This window comes from Piliocolobus tephrosceles, chromosome 1 (genome assembly GCF_002776525.5).
Source record: "Piliocolobus tephrosceles isolate RC106 chromosome 1, ASM277652v3, whole genome shotgun sequence".
NCBI lineage: Eukaryota > Metazoa > Chordata > Mammalia > Primates > Cercopithecidae > Piliocolobus > Piliocolobus tephrosceles.
Window position 1 is genome coordinate 129,316,413 of NC_045434.1, and position 19,824 is coordinate 129,336,236.

The 19,824-nt window shown below is 36.9% G+C and overlaps 1 protein-coding gene across 7 annotated transcripts in view; it reads right to left on the reverse strand.

Annotated features, from left to right (window-relative positions):
• RPAP2 (RNA polymerase II associated protein 2) overlaps positions 1-19,824 on the reverse strand; it is a 93,997-nt gene that overhangs the window by 41,992 nt on the left and 32,181 nt on the right. For all 7 annotated transcript variants that reach the window (XM_023230995.2, XM_023231002.1, XM_023231001.1 and 4 more), the window contains 2 exons: positions 11,104-11,186; positions 8,125-8,205 (listed from right to left, as the gene is read on the reverse strand). In XM_023230995.2, the coding sequence (XP_023086763.1) occupies positions 8,125-8,205; positions 11,104-11,186 (164 nt within the window). The remainder of the gene's footprint in view (positions 1-8,124; positions 8,206-11,103; positions 11,187-19,824) is intronic.

A 19,824-nucleotide genomic window follows, 5' to 3' on the forward strand; every position in this document is an offset into this window, starting at 1 on the left:
TCCTGGCCTCAAGTGATCCACCTGCCTCGGCCTCCCAAAGTGCTGGGATTACAGGAATGAGCTACAGTGCCCAGCTGGTATAGCATTATTTATATAAATCAAGAACAGACTAAATACTAAATATTGTTTATGGCAGTGAACATAAAAACAAAGACTAGAAGGATACACATCTACTTCACAGTACCAGTTGCTTCTGGGGAGGAACGAATAATGGATTGTGAAAGGGAACAAAGGGGACTGACTTCATGCCCTCCTCTTTTGCACCAGCTATTCCGTCCATCTGAAACTATCTTCTGCCAGGTAAGTTTCCTTATGTCATCTTTGCAATAAGGCCTATCCGGACCACAGTATTAAAAAGTACAACTTGCCCTCTACCTCCCAAAACCCAATACTCCTGACCTCCTTATTCTGCTATATGTTTTTCTTTTTTTTCCATACCACTTATTGCCTTCTAATATATAATTGTTGTTTATTTTCTGTTTTTTTCTTCTCAGAGGGCAGGAGTCTTTGTGTACTTCACCATTTATTCCAAGTTTCCAGAACAAGTGGCTGGCAGTCAGTAGGCATTCAATTAATATTTTTTGAATAATTATAACATTTTCTTTTATTTAAAATATATATCTGAATCAAATTTTAGAAAACATTAAAATCTATTAATTCTGAGTGGAGGATATATTTTGTTACATTAATCTGAATTTTCCCATCATTTTCCAAAATTTAAAAAAGCCCACATGATAGAAAAAGGAAGTACAGTATATAATGGTTAGAGTCTGAAAGATAAGGGTTTAATGCCCAGATATGTCCTCAGTAGTGTTTTATTTTGGACACATTGTTTGATGGCTGTGAAACTTAATTTGGTAAAATAAGGACAATAATATCAACCACCTCATAGGGTTCTTGTGAGGATTAACTGTACAAGAGACAGCCATACTGCCAAATCCAACAGACATTTCACAACTCTCATCTTAATCTGTCCAGCACTTGACAATCACTCCCTTCTCCAGGAAACATTTTCTTCACCAGGTTTTCACTTGCCTGGTTCCCCTACCTCTCATGAGCACTCTCCTTGAACATTTTAATACTGGAGTGTCCCAGGGCCTCTGGCCTTAGGTCTCTTCTCTCCTGTATAAACAAACACTCTTTCCCTTGGTGATGTTATCCAATCTTATGACTTTAAATATTAGAAACTATATGCTGACAACTCTCAAATGTATTACCTCTAGCCTGGACCTCCTCCTTGAATTCCAGATTTCTATATCTAATGGTCCACTTGACACTTCTACTTGGATGTCTAACAGGCATCTCAAAATTGGGTAGTGCCAAAACTGGGCTCTTCATCCTTCTCCCAAAACTAAGGATGGTGTGACACTCCTATCTCAGTAAATGGCTTACCCTATCCTTCCAGAATCCAGTTGCTCAGGCCACAAATCTTATGGTTAAACTTGACTCTCTCACATCCCATGTCCAGCCAGTCACCAATTCTAATGATTCCACCTTCAAAATAGGATCTGATCACTTCTTATTACCTCCACTGCTTTCTCTTCAGCCACACCATTTCTTACCTAGATTACCAAAACAGTCCTGGCTATTTCTAGCTGTATTGGTCTCTCTGCCTCTGCTCATCTGTTGTAATTATCAACTTGGCAGCCAAAATGATGCTGTTAAAAAATATATGTTAGATCATGTCATTCCTCTGTTCAGGACCTACCAATTACCCTCCATCTCACTCAGAGTGAAGGTCAAAGAATGATCCCATAGCTACAAGGCCTATACAGTCTGTACCACACCCAACCCCAATCCCATACTTCTCTGACCACGTATCTCTCTACTCTTGCCTCTGCTCATTTCTCTAACCTCACCAGCAACCTAAATATTCTGTGAATACACCAGGCCTGCTCCTGCTTTAGAGTCTTTGCACTTGCTCTTCCCTGTCTGCTATAGTTTCATAGACAGCAACACAGCTTGCTCCCTTACCTCCTTTTGGGTCTTTACACAAACAGTGTCTTCTCAATGAGGTCTTCCCTAACCAGCCTATTAAAAAGTGCAACTTTCTCCCTCCTCAGTACTATCTGATTTCCCTGCTTCTGGGGTGAGAAGGAGAAGAATGGACAGAGAAAAGGAAAAGGCCATATTTTTGTACTCCATCTATTAGAAGTAAGTTCCATGAGTGAAGGGATTTGTCTGTTTTGTTCACTGATGTACTTGCAGCAAATCAAACAATATCTAGCATATAGCCAAAGGAGCTAGCTCAAATAAGGATAAGCATATAGGAATAAAATGACAGAAGAACAGAATTTCCTTTCCTGGCCAGGTGTGGTGGCTCACGTCTGTAATCCCAGCACTTTGGGAGGCCGAGGCAGGCAGATCATGAGGTCATGAGTTCGAGACCAGCTTGGCCAACATCATGAAACCCCCGTCTCTACTAACAATACAAAAATTAGCTGGGTGTGTTGGTGCATGCCTGTAATCCCAGATACTTGGGAGCCTGAGGCGGGAGAATCGTTGGAACCCGGGAGGTGGAGGTTGCAGTGAGCCAAGATTGTATCACTGCACTCCAGCCTAGGCGACAGAGCAAGACTACGACTCAAAAAAGTATTTCCTTTTCTATTATACTCAAATCTTGTAGAGTTAAGACAGATTTAAGATTTCATAATTCACTTATACATTCACCAAAAATGTATTTAGAGTGTCTGCTGTATTATCACTGTTCCAGGCACTGGAGAGAACACAAATAAGAGGTTTTGCTTTCATTTCAAAGTACTTCTAGTAGCAAACTAGCGAAATTTCACCTGTTTTCATATTTTTCCTATTGTTGAGCCAAAATAATTTCCAGCACAGATGCTAAATGAATGTATTTACTATTGTTTAAGTGACAATTTAAAAGGGAAACAGTAATATTTGACAGAAAACATTTAAAAAGCAGATTTTTCAGGCCAGGTATGGTGGCTCATGCCTGTAATACCAGCACTTTGGGAGGCAGGCAGTTTGCTTGAGCTCAGGAGTTCGAGACCACCCTGGGCAACACGGTGAAACCTCGTCTCTACAAAAAATACAAAAATTAGCAGGGCATGGGGGTGTGTGCCTGTAATCCCAGCTACTCAGGAGGCTAAGGTGGGAGGATTGCTTGAGCCTGGGAGGCAGAGGTTGCAGTGAGTTGAGATCATAGCACTGCAGTCCAGCCTGGGTGACAGAGTAAGATTCTGTCTCAAAAATAAAAATAAATAAAAAGCAGATTTTCAAAACATAATTTGAAATTCATACAGATTGAAATACCTTGATTCATCACTGATTAAATTTAAAATGGACTTTTGTGTCAAAATATAATTTTAATTCAAATCTAATTTAGAAAAATATCTAGATTCAACACTGATGACAGTGAATCATTATCAAGCAGATTCTGATGGAACCTGCTTTACGTTAAGACAGGTAAACCAATGTAACATTCTAGATAGCAGATTTGTAATGCAAGTTCAGTGGAAAGGACAGTTCTATTCACTGAGGAAATTCTTATAGAGCCGAAAAAACTGCTTTATGTTTAGGTCCCAAAATAGGCTCTCAACCCTGGCTGCATATTAGAATTGTCTAGCGGGGGCGCTTTTAGAAAATACTAATGACTGAGGCCAACCCTAGCCAAATGAAACTCAATCTCTAGGGTGGAGCCGGACATCTATAGTTGTTAAAAGCTCCCCAGGTAATTCTGATGCACAACTGGCTTGAGAATCACTGTTCTCCAAGTTCCTATTATTGATTGCCATTTCAGAGAGAAGGATACGGTTATTTATGTCAACTCTTTCCCACTATCAGTATTGATTGAAAAGACTTCTCAACAATAGTTACTGTCATCAATATGGCATTTTTCCAGAAGCTTCGCCTGGCAGCCCTAGCCTACAAACTGTCACAGACCTGCCAACGTTGTCCAGAATCTGGAATCTGAAGACTTCAAATCAGCTATTTTATCAGAGGTCATTCTGTATTTTAAGCAACTGACACTTTTCTGAAGGACAGTAAAGCCAATTTAAGCAATTTTTATCAAAGCTACAGACTTTGACTTATAGTTACTGAAGAGTAAAGATTTTCAAAAATAATTAACACCAAGGTTTTTGGAACAGAATTTTATAACACCTCCTACCAAAATAAAGCATATGTTTTTGGGCTTATTTTCCCAACGCTTTTTATTAAATTTCAAACATATATAAAAGTAGAGATAATATAAAATAAATTCCTATATACACATCACAACTTTGACAATTACCAACTCCCAGCTAATCACGTTTCTTCTATAACAACCCCATATTCAACACTACTGCTAATCTAGATAATTTTGAAGCAAATCTCAAATGTCATATAATCAAGTATTTAAATAATGCAGAAAGTAACTAGAAGGGACTCACAGCCAGAAAATAGGAATGACAGAAAAAAATGATAATAGTTTATAAGAGGAAAAGGGCATTTGAATGTCTCCTCATATCTGCAGTGCTGGGATTACAGACCTGAGCCACTGTGCCTGGCTGTATTTTTCATTAATAATAATAATATTTTAAAAAACACAAATTAGTCACTACTTAACAATTCTATGGTGGAAAAATAAAGAGGTCCTTAGACGTAGGAGAAAAAAAACAACTGTGAAGAATCACTACAATAGAAATGTCACTATTACCAGTCTCCATTCAGCAAGTTCTAAAATTATTGACTGGCTGCCAGAAGGGAGCAGGCAGGAAAACCAAGGGACTGGGAAGGTCAGTGAGGTATTAGTCCCAAAATTATTATTATTATTTTTTGCATTATGCCCTAGAGCAGTAGGTGCTCAGCTTTGACTATCCATTAAAATCACCTGGAGAGCATTAAAATCCTGTCCCTTGAATGCCATATGCCAAACCAGTTAAATCAGAATCCTTGGGGAAGTGGGGGTTGGATGGGGGAGGAGTAGGACACAGGTGGTAATTTTTTAAGGCTCCCTAGGTGATTCCAATAAGCTTCCAAATTTGAGCAAATCTCACTGATTAGAAGTATCTGGGGTAGCCTAACACTTTTTTTCCCTAAAGTTTCTAGTAACTTTTGAGAACCTCAGAATAGTTTTTTAAAAAAGAGACATCAAATTAGATCTATAGAAAAATATTGTTCTAAAAAATATAAACAAAGTAAATTAAATTGCTAGTTAATCTATTCTACATAAGCCAGATAAAAAATGTATAGTTGGAGACCATAGGGTTTATTCTAATGTTTTCTGATATGTACAGCATAACTTTATCAGTTTGCTCAGAATGCTAATTAAATATGTGTTGTCTGCAGGAAGGTGAATGGCAAGTCCTTTGAAAATCAATGAAATGATCAGGAACTGTGGCTCTTGCCTGTGCCTCTAATCCCAGCACTTTGAGAGACAGCAGGATCTTTTGAGGGCAGGAGTTCAAGACCAGCCTGGGCAACATAGTGAGACTGCCCCCTATCTCTACAGAAAACTTAAAAAAAAAATTAGCCAGGCTGATGCTTGAGCCCAGAAGTTAAGGCTGCAGTGAACCATGATCGCATCACTGAAATCCAGCCTGGGCAACTGAGCAAGACCCTGTCTTTAAAAAAAAAAAAAATCAATGATCAGCCTCTGCCTGATCTGACCTTCATTTTCCCTCACTCAACTTTATGTTAGTATGATGATATTCATCCCTGATAAATCCTGAACAAATCCTAAACTTCAGTGTTTCCATACTGTGTATATATATTTAAACTTTATCATCAGTGTAGACAGTTTTTAAATACTTATCTCCTTTTGGATGCATGGTTCTGTGATAGGTATAAGACAAGATACCTAAAAAATGTCTCTCGTCATTACTAACAGGGCACACAGCATGCAGACAAGTTCAGCTTTGGACTTGTTATTTTGCTCAAACCCTCTTTTGGCAAAGTCCAAGGTCAATCTGAGGATTGACATCCCTGAACTTGTGAGTAATCAATAATCTTCAAATTGCATAGTTTTCTTTTTTTTTTTTTATTTATTTTTATTTTTTTGAGACGGAGTCTCGCTCTGTCGCCCAGGCTGGAGTGCAGTGGCGTGATCTCGGCTCACTGCAAGCTCCGCCTCCCGGGTTTACGCCATTCTCCTGCCTCAGCCTCCCGAGTAGCTGGGACTACAGGCGCCCGCCACCTCGCCCAGCTAGTTTTTTGTATTTTTTAGTAGAGATGGGGTTTCACCATGTAGACCAGGATGGTCTCGATCTGCTGACCTCGTGATCCACCCGTCTCGGCCTCCCAAAGTGCTGGGATTACAGGCTTGACCCACCGAGCCTGGCAAATTGCATAGTTTTCATGACACCTAGTGAGGGTAAAAATCTTAGTAATTAGAACAATCATATCATTCAGTTTATCATTACCTAAACATTCAGTTTCAAATATAAACATCCTAGATAAAATGAAGTGAAAATGTCTTTATGTGCTTGTTTTATCAGCCAACTGAAGAGTAAAATACCACAATAATTATGATGTCTGTGAAACTTAATTTTAAGTACAAAACAATCAGTAACAACTTTCAATTATTTAGGAAAATAGATTGATAGTTAATACAAATATTGAATACACTAGATTACTTTCTCAAGAACGTATCTTGGGAATAGGTTAATGAAAATTTAAATAATCTAAAACAGAATAATAGACATTAGATTTTATAATAACTCAAACTTTGCAGAAACGTATGACCTACTAGTAGTCACAACATTAAAGAAAATAACCTTGAAGACCTGCATTCAAATTTCTGTTGGGGAATTGATGATGAATGAAAATCAATGTCCCCTCAAACTATCATGAGTTGGAAAAATTCCTAAATTATATAAACAACAGATATATAATAATACAAATATAATATCTAATCATGATATAACAAAGTGTTAAGATAAAACTTAGAGAAAACTGAGATATCCCAAGCACATTTTGTTTAGTCAAAGTTCACTATAGAAGACTCTAGAGTAATGTTTTAAGACATCTATAGTTTTGAATCTATGAAGGTTTGATAGTTTAACGTATATTATTACAAATTATCCTTTTCAGCAGCTGAAGACAAGGCTTTGAAGACAAATAATTTTTGAGGTTTGCCTTAAACTATGAATTCTAGATACAAAACTCTTTCTAGTAAAATCCTTACCGAAAAACCTTTTCCTGAATTACTTTTGGCACACAAAAAGGTTAGTGATGTTTTTAAATGTGCCAGTTTAAAATGATTGTCTATTAGGTGTTACTGATGTGCAGTATGTTACTGCAAGAGAAATCTAACAGCTGATAGTGCCAAGAAATTGTTCCTGTACTGTAATTTTACACTTCTAAAATCTGACTGCTATTGTTGACAATAATAAACTACAATAATAAATACATAGGATAAATGTCTTGGATAAATTAATTCTTCTACCCTAGAAGTTTATTCTGTGTCAGTGCAACATGAGCCACAGGCAAATGTTAATTTTAATATTTGGTCACTGGCATTTGGCTGAAATGTGCATTTGGTACAATTCTCCTAATAAGGCATTTAGAGGCTTATTGCTATGCTTCTTGGTAGAGAGAACCTAGTCTTAGCCTGATTGAGTATTTTTATCTTGATAGTTTTAGGAAAAATCACAACAGTTTCACTCACAATTGATATCAATTCTCTATTCTCCCTTCCTTTAAAGTTCTTAGCACTTTAGTCTGTTCTGTGTAATTCAATATTAAATTACCCACTGTCTTGTACTGTTCACTGTACTCACATGATCTTCATACAGGAGAGTTCTTCCTTTAGGGTGGCATTATGTTTCTTTTACATTACCCATAGTGCCTGGCACAGTGTGGGTCATCCAATATATATTTAATATTTCACTTAAACCCATAGTATTACTGGCTTTGTGTCAGAGATATAATTTTCCTTCTCAATTTTAGGCTATTCCATAAATAAACTATCCAAAGTAAACTATATAATGGCTTGAGCAAATAAAGGTTGCATTAAAAAGAAGAGAAAAATAATGTTGTTTAGTGGAGGAGAAAAATACAAGACCGTATTTAGATCTGTGACATTGAAAGGTAAGTCACTTACTTTCTTTGTGCCTTTGGATTCTGCAAGGCAATAAATAAAGTCAAAATAATTGAGAAGGATGATTGTAATATAATACTAACCTGAAAGTTCGAACAAGATTTTTAAGTTGTGTGTAAATATCTCCCAATGTAATCTGAAGAGGACCCAGAAGCCCAGGCAATCTGAAAATTAAAAAATTACATTTATTTTAAAACAAACTTAATTATATGGAAACTTTTTTTGGGTCATGCCTAGATCTGAATTTTCCATAGGTAATAATGGCATTTAGGTAGAAGCAGTCATGATTTAAAGGTTAACCTAGGTTATGACTGGTGAGAACTCATAAGGAAACATTCATAGTAACCCCACACTCCACTTTGTAGTCTGTTACTGAGTGTGAAGTACTGAAATGCAAAGTCATTTTGGCAGCTATTTAAATTCTTGTCCCTAGTTTTACTTACCTGTTTATTTTCAAATATTAGACCAAGATGGAAAGAACACAACTGCCCCCAAAATGGTCCAATCTGAGAGTGCGGTATATTTTTCCTTACTAAATCCTCACGGTGGGAGTAAAAATTAGTACCTTTTTATGAAGCAATCTGACAATAATATATTAACAGTTTAAATGTGTTTGACCCAACAGTTTTACTATGAAAAAAATTTAATCTAAGGAAATAATCAGATAAACATAAAAAATATGCTTGTAGCGGAAATAGTTTTAGTAGTGAAAAATTGGAAACAAATGTGTATCAATAGGTGATTGGTTAGATAAATTATGATACACCCATTTCATAGAATAAGACATTTAAAATAATGTGAATCTATTTTTTAATACAAAAATATATTCATGATAGATTTGAAGTGAAAAATGTACATAGTATTATCCTATTTTTATAAAAACATATTATATAATACCATTGTACTTCATATATATTACATATCAAGCATATTTCATCCCTTCTAGATTTATCCATAGAGAGAACCAAATAGAATGAATATACATATGCCATATACATGTCAGGGATACACATCAAAATATTAATAGTAGTTACTGTTGAGCGGTGGGATTACGGGTAATTTTTACTTCCTTCTTTAAACCATTCTGTATTGCCTCATTTGCTAAAGTATGTGTTACTTTATTTTTTTAAAGCTTCTTTTTAAGACCAGTGTGATAATACAAAAAGCTTCTTACTATGGAAGCTTCACACATGTTCCAAAATAGAAATAACAGTAATAATCCCATATATCTATTTCCAGATTCAATTTCTTAATTTTTGCTACATTTGCTTCATTTCTCATTCCCTTCAGCACCCAGGCTGGAGTGCAGTGGCATAATCCAAACGTCAGGCAATAACAAACGCTAGTTAGAAATGTGGAGACGAGGGAACCCTCATACAGTGTTGGTGGCAACGGAAATTAGTACACCCACTATGGAGAACAGTTTAATCACGAGCACAGTCACAGCTCGCTGCAGACTCAAACTCTTGGGCTCAAGCGATCCTCCACTTCAGCCTCCTGAGTAGTAACCCCACAACACCCGATTAATTTTTATTTTTATTTATTTTATTTTTTTGAGATGAAGTCTCACTCTGTCCCCCAGGCTGGAGTGCAGTGACAGGATCTCGGCTCACTGCAAGCTCCGCCTCCCAGGTTCGGGCCATTCTCCTGCTTCAGCCTCCTGAGTAGCTGGGACTACAGGCACCCGCCACCATGCCCGGCTAATTTTTTTTTTTGTATTTTTAGTAGAGACAGGGTTTCACCATGTTAGACAGGATGGTCTCAATCTCTTGACCTCGTGATCTGCCTGCCTCAGTCTCCCAAAGTGCTGGGATTACAGGTGTGAGCCACCACACCCGGCCTAATTTTTATTTTTATTTTTGTAGAGATGGGGGTCTTACTATGTTGCCCAGGCTGGTCTTGAACTCCTGGCTTCAGGTGATCCCCCTGCCTCAGCCTCCCAAAGTTCTGGGATTACAGGCATGAGCCACCACACCTGGCCATTTTTTTTCTTATTTTGTAGTAATATTTTAAAGTAAATACCTGTCGTCATGTCTTTTGACCCGTTTCCATTTTTATCTCTAAATACAAAGGCACTTTCTTATATAATCACAATAAAATGATCATAACCATCCAAATTAACAATTCCTGAGTGTCATCTAATATCCAACATATTTAATTTCCTCTGATACTCTGAAATAAACACTTTTTACAATTGGTTGGTTCAAATAAAAAACCAAAAAAGGTCTAACTTTGATAATGAGAAGAAAACTCTTTCATAAACAAACAACAAAAAATTCCTATACCATAATTAGTTTTGTCTTCATTCTTCTTTATGCCTTGGTTAATGTGAAATGTTTTCCATATTTTCAAACTGCTACAAAATAAAACTTCATATTCACAACCCTTAAATAATGACTGACACACTTTTCCATGTTTTCTGCTAAAATAAGAAAATGCAGATTGAAAAGTTCAACACAGCCCTCACACCTCAGGAAAAAAAAAAATCTTCAAGTTCTTTTTGAAAGAAAAATCAAGATAGCAATTTTTAAATGTCATTTATGACTGGGCTAATTACAAGAACAATACTTTCCACCACGGGAAGTTTAAAGCTAAAAGTGCGTTGAGCTGAACAAAAACTCAAGTTGCTGAGTGTGAAATGGTTCTAAGGATATGCATGCAGAGTGACTTAACAGACCCTTAAAACTTTGTAATAACATCTTATTCACATCTGAAACTGCTGTGACACATTTACCACAAATCAGTACTTAAATGGGTCTAGCTTTGATATTTTTTCCCTGACTTCACTGATTAGGTGGGAGTAAGGTAGTTTGGTCTTCTAAATTCACAATCTCAACTTTCCTCTTTATGATGTGCCTCTGTGTCCTCTACACAAAAATTTGTATTTCTTGGATAAAATATCTTAAAAATCCAAATTTCTCAAGTGAAGAAATCCATGGAAACTTTTCACATTATTTTTCAAAATGTTCAAAATTTGAGGATAATACTTACACATTATGAGCTCATAAATGTCAAGTTAATTTAAAACTACTACAAAGCTGGAATGGCAATTACATACTTACACTTTACTCAACTTTTCAAGTACGATGCGTTTTCTAATCTGGTTCTGGGAACTTGAGTCTATCAGTGGAAAGGTGGAATCATGCTGAATCACATTTTTAAACAAAGCAAAACAGAATCATAAGTTTACATTCTTTCTTTGATAAGTAGAACAATAAACATTAAAACATAAAAGTTCATATCTGTGGCATAGTAGAAAAATAACTAGACTTGAGAATTAGATTTAAATTTGAGTATCAGCTCAGTTGTTAGGCTGTTGTAAACTTGCTTGAGTCATTTGCCCTCTTTGGATAGTTAGTTTTCTCATCTTTGTAATTGGGATATTAATACCTCCTTTATTAAATGATAAAATGTATACAAAAAGATTTCGTAAACTGCTAAGTGCTGTACAAATGTAGGGGATTAAAATATTAAAATTAGCAAATACTATAAATATATTATCAGGAGTTCTGTCATTATGTCATTTGACCCCTAATCATTCTAGAAATGGCAGACAAGATAATTCAAACCAACTCTCTCTCTGAGAACTGAAAAAAGTTGGAGGAAAAAAATCCACATTTGTTTGAAACACATTTGTTAGCATCAGAGAGCTAACGAGGCTATAAAGAATTACAGTCTGAGATCCTGGAGAAGGTAATTACAGATAGAGCACTAATTTTCCATTTAGATATTGAGAAATGGAGCAGTTTTTCTAATAAAAAGAGTTTAGGGTATTCTTCGAGAAGGGAGGGGTATGGGCAACCCTCCCCAAATATAAGACCAGGACTTGGAAAGACCATACTCTAGGAATAAGAACAAGAATAGGAAATAGACTAGTTCTTTCAGGAGGTGAATCCCACCTTGAAATCATCTTAATCTCTGATTACATTACAGTGATATGAAACAGCTACAAATCATGTCAGAAGCAAATATAAATCTATTCTAGAGGAAGATAACATCATCCTGAGTCTCCAGTTATCTCTGTAAATTGTAATATAAAATATTTGGCATGTAATAAAACAAGACAGTATGGTAACAATCTGAAACAGCCTACAGAGATCAATCCTCAGGGAATCTAAATAATGAAGTTATCAGCATTATTTAAGATAAATGTTTAATATATTCAAAGAAAAATGACAAGGTTGAAAATTTTTGAGAGAACTGGAAACTACATAAAGTAACAAAATGAAGACCCTAGAACACAAAAATACAGTATTTAAAAGTAAGAACTAATGGGTAGACATAAGAGCATAGTAGAAATGACTGAAGAGAGAATGCTGAATAGGAAAATATCCAGAAAGAAGCACAGTCACCACTCCCCAAACACATAATGTAAAGCACAAAGGAGATTAAGAGACCTACAAGATACAGTAAAAAAAAAAAAAAAAAAAAAAAAAAAAAAAAAAAAAAAAAAAAAAAGACTAAGGAGAAGAGGCAGAATGGAATAGAAGCAATATCTAGGACATAACTGGGAACATTACAAAACTTACAAAAAATGTCTTAAAAGAAGCTAGAGGAAGAAGACACAATACTTTCAAAGGAGTAGCAATAAGAGATACAAATGGAAGCCAAAAGACAAGGGAATGATATTTTCAATGGGCTGAAAGAAAATAACTGCTCATCTAAAATTCAATACAGAAAAATATCTTTCAAAAGTGAAAGTAAAATAAAGAATTTTCTGACAAAGAAAAACTGAGAAAATTCATTATCAACTGATACTAAGAGAAGTATATTCTTCAGGCAGAAGGCAAATAATCCCAGATGGAAGAATGGGGATAGAAGGAGGAATGAAAAACAATGAAAGAGTAATTAATTGGATAAATCCAGCTGAGTGTTGGCTATAAATAATCTTGCAATATATTTAAAATTTAGAGAAAATAAAAATATCCAATAATAGAACATAAGTCGAGAGGGATCAAGAGGGATAGATGGAGTTAAATCATTCTGAGGTGCTAACTGTCCAGGAAGCAATGAAAGTATTAACTTACATTAGACTTTAATAAGACAAAGATTCAGGTTTTAACACTTAGGGTAACCATTTAATGATCAATAAAACAGTATATAAAAAACAATTTAACAGAGGCTAAAAAATGGAATAATGATTCAATGCAAAAGCAAGAGAGAAAAGGAAGACAGAAGAAGTGGGACACACAGAAAGAGGAGTGAGATGGTAGGTTTAAACCCAAATACTGTATACCAATTGTGACATGAAATGCAAATAAATTCTCCACATAAAGGACAAAGATGATCAATCTAGACAGATTGTCCTTGACCATATTAACACAAGAATGTTGAGAATGTTACAGCAAAGTAGACTGTAAAGAAAAAAAACAGAAAGATTGCTCCATAGTGATATGAGTTTCCATTTACCAGGAAGACGTAACAATTTTACATTTATACCCAATAACATGGTCTCAAAAAGTAAAATTTGCAGAACTAAAAGGAGAAATAATCAATCCACAATTAAGGTGAGAGATTTTAACTCATCTTTCTCAGTGACTGATGGAATGAGCAGACCAAAATCAAAACCCAAACCACCACACCCCAACAGTGCTTCTCAAATGTTAATGTGCATGCCCATCTTCTGGGGATCTTGTTAAAAAGTAATTCTCATTCAGTAGATATGGGGTGGGGATGAGAGTCTGAATTTCTAACAAGCTTCTAGATGATGCTGATGCTGCTGGTTCCATGGACCACACATTGTATAGTAAGCACTGTATTACTCTATCTTTGTGTTTCTGAAAATTTCCCTAACAAAAAGTTTTTAAAAATTGACTACCTACAGGCCAGGTGTGGTAGCTCACACCTATAATCCCAGCACTTTGGGAGGCTGAGGTGGGCAGATCACTTGAGGTCACGAGTTCGAGACCAACCTAGCCTGGCCAACATGGTGAAACCCCGTTTCTACTGAAAATACAAAAGTTAGCCAGGCATGGCAATGAGTGCCTGTAATCCCAGCTACTTGGGAGGCTGAGGCAGGAAAACAGCTCAAACCCAGGAGGTGGAGGTTGCAGTGGGCCAAGATGGCACCATTGCACTGCAGACTGGGCAACAGAGGAGACCCCATCAAAAAAAAAAAAAAAAAAAAAAAAAAAAATTGACAACCCACGAAGGAAATCAGAGGAAAAGATAGCTCAATGGGTGATATTCTAAGCATCTAAAAAACTAACATTATTTTTAGACAGATTCTTCCAGAAATGGAGGGAACATTTCCCAGCTTGTTTTACCAAATGATTACAACCAAAACCTGATAAAGATATTACAAGAAAAGAAAATTAGAGGCAGTGCCAGGTATTATCATGCTGAACAATTTTCACCCTTTTCCACTGTCTTTGTACTTCAGACGGCTGATCTGTACAGGCTGCATCAATGGGCTTCCTTGGTCTCTGGCTTTTATCTCAGTTTTGCCAATGAAGAATAAGAAACTGGATGGTGCAGAAGAGTCATTCCTGCTTGGTCCACTACATGTTGCACTTCCTTGTACAAAACCTCATGGTCCACTCCTACCTTTTTCCTTGAGGTCTGGGGGTGGTGAGGGCTCTCAAACTACGAGTAGTGTATTATTCCTTTCGTTTCCTTCACTGACCACATGTGCACACTTTGGAAAACAGTCCCATAATTAAACTTTCCTCAGATTACTCAATTTGTACCACGTGATTTATGATGAGACCATGAGCAATTCATACGCTAATGTCACTCATTCTGAAAGTATGTGCAAAAATTCTAAGGCAAATATTAGGAGGACCAAATTCAGTATTATATAAAAAGGCTACTATAGCTCAATCAAATTGAGTTTATTATAAGAATGCAAAGTTGGTTTAATATTAAAAATAAATGTTAGGTCTGGGAAAAAATGGCAGATAGGAGGCAGGACTAACTTGCAGTTCCCACTTGGTCGGACAGAGCGGCATGTGGAGACTCACATCATGAACTTTTGCTCCAAGAACTACCGCAGAAACATACCAGAAAAGGCGAGGAACTGTGAGTCAGCTTGCTTTCTCAGCTGGGAGGCCTGTAGCCTGGGGCAAGTTCTCAGCCCTGCTCATCAGCTTCCTGGAAATAAACTTGGTGCTTTTGTGGGGGCACGGTGGGAGTGAGTCTGGCCTTTTAGGCTGCAGGCTGTGTGGAAGCTGGGTGAGGCTTGTGGTTGCCAGCTTTCCCCCACTTCCCTAGTAACCTGTGTGACGCAGCAGAGTCAGCTATAATCCCCCTGGGAACATAACTCCATTGGCCTGGGAATCACACAATGGTACCCCCACCTGATGGTCTTTCTCTACTGACCCTGGTAGCCAAAGACAAAGGACTTAATCTCTTGCGAGTTCTACGGCCCTGCCTACTGCCTGACCCCAGAGCAAGCTTGTATCCTCCCTATACTACTGCAGTTGATACACTCTTGAAAGCACCACCTCCAGGCTGGAGGCCAACCAACACAATACCAGTGCACTTAAAAAAAATACAATTAAGGACCCTCACAGAGTCTACTTCACTCCCCTGTTACCTCCACCGGAGCAGGTGCTGGTATCCACAGCTGAAGACGGATCACATCACAGGACCCTTTGCAGACATTCCCTAGTACCAGCCAGAAGCCTGGTAACTCTGCTGGTTGGCTAGATCCAGTAGAGCAATAACAATCACTGCAGTTTGGCTCTCAGGAAGCCCCATCCCTAGGGGAAGGAGGAGAGCACCAAATCAAGGGAGCACCCCGTGAGACAAAAGAATCTGAACAGCAGCCCTTGAGTCCCAGATCTTCCTTCTCACAGTCTACCCAAATGAGAAGGAACCAAAAAAACAATTCTAGTAATATGACAAAACAAGGTTCTTTAACAACCCCAAAACATCACACTAGCTCACCAGCAATGGATTCAAACCAAGACAAAATCTCAGAATTGCCAGAAAAAAAATTCAGAAGGTCGATTATTAAGCTAGTCAAGGAGGCACCAGAGAAAGGTGAGGCCCAACTTAAAGAAATAAAAAAAAAAAGATACAGGATATGAATGGAAAAATCGCCAGTGACATAGATAGCATAAATAAAAAACTATCACAACTTTGGGAAATGAAGGACACACTTAGAGAAATGCAAATGCACTGGAAAGTCTCAGCAATAGAATTGAGCAAGTAGAAGAAACAACTTCAGAGCTTCAAGACAAGGCTTTTGAATTAACCCAGTCCAACAAAGACAAAGAAAAAATATTTCTTTTAAATGAACAAAGGCTCCAAGAAGTTCAGGATTATGTTACACAAACAAATATAAGAAAAATTGGTGTTCCTGAGAAAGAAGATAAATCTAAAAGTCTGGAAAACATATTTGAGGGAATAATCAAAGAAAACTTCTCTGGCCTTGCTAGAGACCTACACATCCAAATATAAGAAGCTCAAAGAACACCTGGGAAATTCATCATAAAAAAATCATTGCCCTGGCACATAGTCATCAGGTTATCAAAAGTCAAGATGAAGGAAAGAATCTTAAGAGCAGTGAGGCAAAAGCATCAGATAACTTATAAAGGAAAGCCTATCAGATTAACAGCAGATTTCTCAGCAGAAACTCTGTAAGCTAGAAGACATTGGAGTCCTATCTTTAGCCTCCTTAAACAAAACAACTATCAGCCAAAAATGTTGTATCCAGCAAAACTAAGGTTTATAAAGGAAAGATAGCCTTTTTCAGACAAACAAATTCTGAGAGAATTCACCACTACCAAGTCAGCACTATAAGAACTGCTAAAGGAGTGATAAATCTTGAAATAAATCCTGGAAATAACACCAAAATAGATTCTCTTTAAAGCATAAATCTCACAGGACTTATAAAACAATACGACAATGAAAAAAAAAAAAGTTGTCCAGGCAACAAACAGCACGATGAATAGAATAGTACCTCACATCTCAATACTAACATTGAATATAAATGGCCTACAGGCTCCACTTAAAAGACACAGAATGGCAAAATTAATAAGAATTCACCAACCAAGTATCTGTTGTCTTCAAGGGACTCACCTGACACATAAGGATTCACATAAACTTAAGGTAAAGGGTGGAAAAACATATTCCATGCAAATGGACACTAAAAGTGAGCAGAAGTAGCTATTCTTATATCAGACAAAACAAACTTTAAAGCAACAGCAGTTTAAAAAGACAAAGAGGGACATTATACAATGGTAAAAGGACTAGTCCAGTAGGAAAATATCACAATTCTAAATATATATGCACCTAAACCTGGAGTTCCCAAATTTATAAAACAGTTACTATGAGACCTAAGAAATGAGATAGAAAGCAACACAATAATAGTGGTGGATTTCAGTACTCCACTGACAGCACTAGACAGGTCACCAAGACCTGTTCCTGAATGATCATTGTGTCAACAATGAAATCAAAGTAGAAATTAAAAAATTCCACTGTGGTCTGAGAGAATATTTGATATAATTTTGATTATACCCTAGAACAAATGGATTTAACAGATATTTACAGAACATCCTACCCAACAATAGCAGAAAATATATTCTATTCATCAGCACATGGAACAGTCTCCAAGATAGACCATATGATAGGCCAGTTACATTTTTAACAATTCCAACTGAACAGGAAGTCTCCTGGCCAGAACTCAAGGGAGGGTGTGAATCTGGTGTGCAGACTCTACAGGCTGGGAGATGTGAAAGTCCTACTTGTTCTCACAGGTGGGAGGCTGGTAGCCTGGGGCAAGTTCTCAGTCCTTCCAACCTACTGCCTGTAAACAAACTTGGTGCTATTTGGAGGGGCATGGTGGGAGTGAGACTGGTCTTCTGGATTGCATGGGAGCTGGGTGAGGCCTATAACTGCCGGCTTTCCCCCACTTCCCTGACAACCTGCATGACACAGCAGAGGCAGCCATAATCTTCCTGGAACAGCTCCACTGACCTGGGAACCACACTCCCATCCCCCACAGTAGCCACAGCAAGCCCTGCCCAAGGAGAGTCTTGAGCTCAGACACATATAGCCCTGCCCTCATGATGGTCCTTCCCTACCCACTCTGATAGCTGAAGATAAAGAGCATATACTCTTGGGAGTTCTAGGGCCCTACCCACAGCCTGATTCTTCCTATACTACCAAAACCGATGCTCTCTCAAAAGTGCCACCTTCTGGCAGGAGGCTAACCAGCACAAAAATAGTGCATTAAACAACCAAAACTAAGGATCCTCACAGAATCCATTTCACCCCACTGCCATCTCCACCAGAGCAGGTGCTGGTATCCACTGAGAGATCTGCAGACCTGACCTAAGAGATTATCCAAGTGATCAATAAGCAAATAAAATAGTGCTGAATTTATTAATCATCACATAAATATATTATAATCATAAAGCAATACTACCAGAATGGCTAAAACTAACAATATCAAGTACTAGGGAGGATATGGAGTCAAGGAAACTCCCATATAGTAGTAGTGGAACTGTAAACTAGTATAGCCACTTTGGAAAACTGTTTGGTATTATCTAGTATAGTTGCATACATGCATATATGATAACCCAGCATTCCCAGTCCTAGATACTTCAGAAATACATATGCATATCAGCACAGAGATAAATACAAGAAAATTCATAAGAATATTGTTCATAATAGCCCCAAATTGGAAATAGTCTAAATGTCCATTAGCATAAATGGTATATTTATATAATGGAATACTATGCAGCAATAAGAACTACAGCTATATGCAACAACACAAATGATTCAAAAGTATAATCCTGCATGAAATAAATTGGACACCAAGAATATATACTGTAAAAAAAAATGACAGAACTAATCTGTCCTAATATAATATTAATTTTGGAAAGAGGTGCTGATTAGGAGGGGATATATATGGGGCTTCTAGTTTACTTGTAATGATCTATTTCCTGGCTTGGGTAGTGATTACATCAGGACATTCACATGTGAATACTCACGAAATCATATAATTACTATTTATGTTGTACTTCAATGGAAATGTTTTAATGTGTTACATAACATTTTTGGAAAATGTTATAAATTTTAAAAAGTCAAATTATTAAGGCTAAAAAGCACAAAATGATAAAATAAGTGATGTTCTATGGTAGGTTTATGCAGCTTAGTGACAGAAATCAATGTTTCTCCCAGCTTAATATAAGTTTTGGATGATGTCTAATAACATACTTGAAATGATTTGAAGTAGGGTGCTGGGTCAAGCAACACTCTATAGAAATGTATTTCTAAATTTTTTACATTTCTACTTCTACCCTCTTTCCAAATCTCCAATGTGCTTTTAAATTTAGAGCCACATTTACTTGGGAATATTCGAGAACAAAGTTTTGTGTAAAAACAAGGTTATTACCCATTCCTCTTCATGTTAAATGACTTCATTTTCCAGGGAGTACACATCAATCAAAGATGGGTAGTAGAAATATTAAAAGATGCTCTCTAAATCTCAGTGGCACATTTTCAATCTCTACTTATGCGTACTATTTACTGAGTACCAATTACATGTCATGTACTGTGATAAATGCTTTACACACATTATCTTTAAAACGAATAACAATTGAGCAAGAGAAGCTATTAATAGTCCCATTTACAGATGAGCAAACAGACCAGGAAACTAATTTTTCATGCGGCTAGTAAATGACAAAATAGATGTTCAAATCTAGGTCTATCTGAATGTGCTTTCCATTCTCTTTGTCCATTATTTCCCAATAAGTCTCTTTTATAAATTATTTTCATCTATAGTATTTTAAATGGACATGCTTGCTAAATATTTTTCAATGTAACTAGCA